Source organism: Scophthalmus maximus, chromosome 18, assembly GCF_022379125.1.
Source record: "Scophthalmus maximus strain ysfricsl-2021 chromosome 18, ASM2237912v1, whole genome shotgun sequence".
NCBI classification, from domain to species: Eukaryota; Metazoa; Chordata; class Actinopteri; order Pleuronectiformes; family Scophthalmidae; genus Scophthalmus; species Scophthalmus maximus.
In genome coordinates, this window is record NC_061532.1 from 2,351,323 (window position 1) to 2,357,322 (window position 6,000).

The 6,000-nt window shown below is 37.2% G+C and overlaps 1 protein-coding gene across 1 annotated transcript in view; it reads right to left on the bottom strand.

The window, feature by feature from the left end:
* The window catches only part of LOC118290620 (histone deacetylase 2-like), a 38,917-nt gene extending 37,059 nt beyond the window's left edge, over positions 1-1,858 (bottom strand). Inside the window, 1 exon segment of the mRNA XM_047328840.1 lies at positions 1,585-1,858. Coding sequence (XP_047184796.1) covers positions 1,585-1,858 — 274 coding nt within the window.
* Positions 1,859-6,000: the final 4,142 nt, after the last annotated feature.

Consider the following 6,000-nt stretch of genomic DNA (forward strand, 5'->3'; position numbering starts at 1 on the left):
GCGTCTGTCTTGTAGGAATGCCCTTTTTTTTAACGAGGTTCCATTCTGATCCGATCCCACTCTCCTCTCTGCGCACGAACGCACGCACACACGCACGCGGGGCGAGCAAAGTAGTATGGAAGGCCATCCAGTACAAATATACATGAATTCCAACACGTAGACAACACATTAACAACATGTAAACAACACGTTGTCGTGTTGATTTTTTCACGCGTCGTTAATGCGTTGTCAACGCGTCGTTAACACATTGTTAATTGGCGTGATTCTGAGCCATTTGCCCACTTGTCCAGTCTGAATGGGTGAGAGTCACAAGTTCCCATTGGCTCCTGATAAGGAACCTCTTATTTCTTTGCCATTTTCTTACGTATTTAGTGTAGCTTATTAAAATAACACTTGGATTGCAGTTTTATAACTTAAAATTAGTCATTAAATTATAAATTATTTTTATCAAGATATAATTGCCTCCTTTTGCTCCACTATTGCCTTTATTGGTAGCCAAACACATTAGTGGACATTCTAGCTTAAACACCATGCATCAAACTTTAATTTTATATCAATAAAAACGTTACTGCAATGGTACTCACTCAATGCTGTAATGAATATCTGTATTTGGAAAAACATGGAACTTTCCTCTTTGAGCATTTTAATATAGTATAAAAAGAGAAGGGGGCACACCCTACTATACTCTTAGTCCTGATGAAATGGTAAAATACAGGTTGATAAGAATGTCCAGATTTTAACTACATGCTTAGGGTGGGAAGCCCTGTTAACATAATTCTATATATATATATATATGTTCATGAACAAATATTTATATATGTATATATTTATGTATATATATATATATATATGTTCATGAACATATATTTATAAATGTATATATTTATGTATATAATTATGGTCAAAAAAATAAATATACATTTACCTTTTTAAACCATTAAAGCACAGTGAATACCGCTGAAGCTGTGCAATGCTTAATTAGCTATTTTATTAAAACACATCTGTAGTGACAAAATTTGCTCAGATACAAGTCACTATAGTCAGTGTCACTTGTCTACTGGCACCGGGAAAGGAGTCTATCAGCTATATTAAGCAGGTTTACGGCTGTGGCCATGACATGGACAGGAAATTACTGTTCCAAAATGTCAATTACACTTTGGAGTGTATCTATGGCCAGACTACCAATAGGTCCTGCCAGAGTGTCCACATCCTGGAGTTGTTGCATCTGTGCATGGCTTGGACTGAAGTGGTTAGCAGGGACTTATACTACTTCTTGACAATTCAGGGCAGGAATAGTAGCAACTGCACCTTGTTGAGCAGTGTTGGATCCAAAAATCTCAGCGATGGCTGTGAGTGGTTGTGTTTGCCTCTGAAGACATGCTTGGACAAATATCTGATATGGTGTTTAGTGGTGAACAGTGCGCAAGCCATGGTTGTTCCATTGCTCCCTGAAAACCTCCAGGTCCCAGTTAATCCGTGGCAGATAAACATAATGCAGTGCCCACAAGTGCAGCTCATTGGTACTGTCAATGATTCCATCATTTTCAAGGAAGGAGAAAAGCTGGTGGTGCACATTAGTCATACCCTGCCAAAGATCTCCCAAAAGCCTCTCAATCAGCTGCTTATGGACACTTCTGCCCCGTATGGCACTTCCCCTTTCTGATCCACGGTAAATGTTCATGAACAAGCAAACGGCATTGTCTTCTCCCCCGTGGTCACACCTGATTCGAGACGGTAACCCATACCTAGCAATGGCTTGAACAAACTGATCAAACACTGTGCTACTTCTGTTATTGTCTGAAGCCTGCAAAAACACAACCAGTCTGCTGAAGCCACAGATTCCACCATGGATCACCATTCTCCACCTAAAAATGACACAAAAAGCTGTTATTTGTATTCTGTGTTAGGATAACATTAATACATTCAGGTTTCTGTAATATAATTAAAAACAGACAAACAGCAAACATCTTCTCATAATTACAATTACAATTCAATAGACTGGGAAAACTGAATATTAACTTGTGTCCTAACATACATCTGTGCAGGGTCTGTGCTTGTTTATTCTGATGTCATCATAGTTAATCGGATCCACAAGTCCCTCACACCACTACGGCCACATTTTTTTTTACATTTGCATGCAGAATATTCACTCATAAAAGTGAGTGAAAAGCTTGCACTGTAGAGCCCTGTTATTAATTATCCAGTTGGTTGAGTAGTTAGTATCACTGGAATTAATTTATCATCCCCATATACCTGATTAGCTTGTGGTTCCCATCGATATGCCACAGCAAGTTGGGACCTGCAACACTGTAGGTTCTCCGGTGCAATCGGTGAGACAATTCTCTGTATGCGGCTCCAGCTGGATTCACTCAAATCAAACTCTCTCTCGCTCTCCTTCTCTGCACTCGAACACCCATAGCAGATAGTCTGGCCCCAACAGCATTAGCTCCCATCTCCTCATTTTCTCCAACCAACTGCTGAACGACTTCATCAAGTTCTGCATCAGAAAGGCGTCCACATTAAATAGAACAAGTTGAACCGCCTAGGAGAGAGAACAGATTTCCGTCCAAGTGTATTTGCATTTCACTGAAAGTGATCATGTTACAAAAACACAACTTCTGAAACAAATAACAGCAATAATAGCAGCAGTTTTTGTAATAAACTACACCTTGGGTTATCCTCAAGAAAGTTTCTTTCCTCAACAATAAACTAAGTCAAACTATTGGTTTTGAATGTAAAGAATATGGCCATTGGTTTTACTGCTCAGAATGACCCAGCTGTGTCACATAAATGGAATGTCTTACCTATATGCAAAACATTTCATAATTTAACTTTTCCTTATTCCAGTTTCCTTTGACCTTCAGACGCCCAATGCCAGCTTGAAATGAGCGTTTTTTTAACCAATTTCATTGAATTTATAGTAATATAAAGAAAAGAAAAAAAATCAAGTCAGGACTCAAGTGTACTGTAAAATGTATTTAGCCGCATGTGTGCAAATAACCAAACATTATTCAGTAGCTCCCATGAACTTTGCTACATTTTTTTACTTAATTTGTTGTCTTTTTGTCTTTGTTAGTAAAGCACGTGTGTGTGTATCTCAGAGGAAGGCACACTCGTCTCTCTCTCTCTCTAACATTAAAAAAATTAGCCCTGCAATCTGAGGAAAATATATTGTGTGTATGCCTTGCAATTGTCGTTCATACCTCAATCTCCATTTAACTGTACTGACTGATACATCCAGGATTTCAGCAATTTGCGTAATTACAAATCCACATGAAAGCTGGAATCTCAGGTGTTCTTCAGTGATTAGGTAGCTGGATCGTCAAAATTCACCTGTCTGGACCAATGGGGCTTGATACCCAGAGGTACTTAATGTTGCAAAAAGAGAGTTAATGACAAGATATGAACGAATATGCATGCATGTTAGCCACTATCCCGAAGATCACATTGAGACAGTCCACGTCTTCTTCAGGCTAATTTAAACCAACACCATACAGGATTGATGGTGCTCTCCGGATTAGGCCTATATTTTATTAGACTCATACAGGTGGAGTTGTGGAGGTGCATGGATATTAGATTTTTTATAATGGGATGGTTAGGTGTAATGACCTGGTGAAATGACCTCACCTTCTAAGAACAATCACAGGTACTTTCACACTCATTTATATTGGTCAGACCTACCTCCTGAACATCAGTTAAGCAGGTTGAAAACAAGTCCACCTTTAAGTGTCTCCAAAATTAAAAGCATTGACATAACGCGTGATGTAATCTCTAGCAGGCATTACAACTGTCCTGTCCACCCCAACCTCAAGTTACTTTTTTAAATAAGATTTAACTAGATGTTTGTAATCATCCTGGTATGTAATCATCTTTGTCCTTTTTAAGTATGCTGCTGAGTTATTTCATTTTCTTTTTTTCGTCTCATGCATTACAGTCTTCTGTTTCAATTTTTTTTTTTTAATTATGCCTTGCAATGAAAAGCACTTTGAATTGGATTTACTTTTACATAGTTTGACAAAAGAGATGGCCCACTGTATGAATCTAAGAAAATACCTTCTTGCGTTGACAAAGCTGTTTGCACTAGTTGAATAAAACCAGTCACTAATGGAAGAAGTTCATCTGCATCATCCAATTGGAGAATTCCCCCCTTGCCCATCTGATGCTCCTCTCAAGGGTCTCTAGTCTAAGGAATTAACACAACAAAATGGGACATTTCTGACAAACTAATCTTAATTACATTAAATGTTGCATTCCCATCAAACTAAAGAATATGAAATTTTAGAATCTCTATATCCACTTGAACACAATTGAGTGGAGCATGACTGAGTATAACCTCAAACTCTATTGTTGCAAGCACCTATAGGTTGTACAAGAGCCTTGTAGCACCCTATAATGTAATAATTTCCTGAAAATGTAATAGCGCCTGAAAATGTAATAAAATTTGCACTTAACTCGATCGAAAAATGTAATAAAACCCAATAATGTAATAACTTCACCAATAATGTAATAAAATATCCTTACTGATTTTGTAATAACATTTTTACCGATAATGTAATACCTTATTACATTATTGGGAATTTATTACATTTTCAGGAGGGTCTTTTTTTTCAAAACTGATAATGTGATACTTGACAGATAATGTAATATATATGCTCATTTTCAGTCCAGAGTTCTACATTTTGTGTTTTAAGAATCTAAGAATGTTATATGCACTGGATTTGAAACAACAGAATGACTATTGGGTTAAATTGCAGACCTTGAGTACCATACAGCCATATGCATATGTGCAAATACTCAGGGACATGCAACTACATCCTGGTCCTACTGAGGGGGTGATGGACTTACCTCCTTGGGTGACCAGAATTCCAGCTCAGATATAAGCTTCTGAGCAGCACTGGAGACCCCAGGTAACTCTTCCCTAAACGTACCTCTTCACTTCACAGATTTTCAACAAATTACTACCTCATGAAAACAACCACAAACCAATAAAACAACTTTCAGTAAAACTTCATTTGAATAGAGTATACATAAGCATTCATAACACCTACATACACATTACATGACACCTGACATAAATATAGGCCTATATATCCACTCATAAATGGTTATTATATCACTTCCAATGTCAAATTGACATCTTACTCTATGTCAAGTGACAAAGTGGTCCGTTGACATACTGTCATACTTATAGTATATTATGAGATTTACCTGTATAAATAAAGATTCAAGATTAAATTAAAATCCAGACCTTTGATGCTAGAGTAGTCAGTAATGTTTTCAGATCTGGTCTGGAACAATAACACACAACAGTAACAGTTGTTATGCCCATGATCAGTGGCAGATGATGGAAATATTTTGCAGGTGGGGCTTTGCAACATCCAAAAAGTTGCATTACCATATTATTATATTTAATCTGTATGTAGCACTCTATTGGCCTGCTGGCCCTGGCTCATTTAATAAAGTATATTATCTATAAATAGTAAAGTAGGAAACTACCACTTACTCGTTAGTGTCATAACATGACTAAAATTCAGGAAGCCAGGCTTTGTATCCCATGGCACGGATGAGTCGTTTTGAGGAGTGTTCTCTTCTTCAGGAACCATAGTACCCTGGCAAAGAGCAAAAATTGAAACCTGAGTAAACTCAATTACCATTAAATAATAAAGTTTTAAGTTAGATAGTAATACAGGAGTCTCACAGCAATGTCTGTTTCCATAACGTCATCCCAGGTTACAAAAACAGTGCAGTTATTCAATCAATTATTCTGCCCGTTGTTGTACTTCTTATTGATGAGGCCCTGGCTCTCTGAATTGAGAACACCTCTGTTGCCATGTCATCTGAGCAGACATAATCTCCTTGTTAAAAGTTCTTATACAATTAATGAACAAAAATGTGTAAATTGACAGTGTTGGCATATCATTTAAATCCTTAATTTTTTTCTGAATTAGCAATAATGCACCATGAGTTTTCACGATATGTAAACACAATTTTCGAGTACCT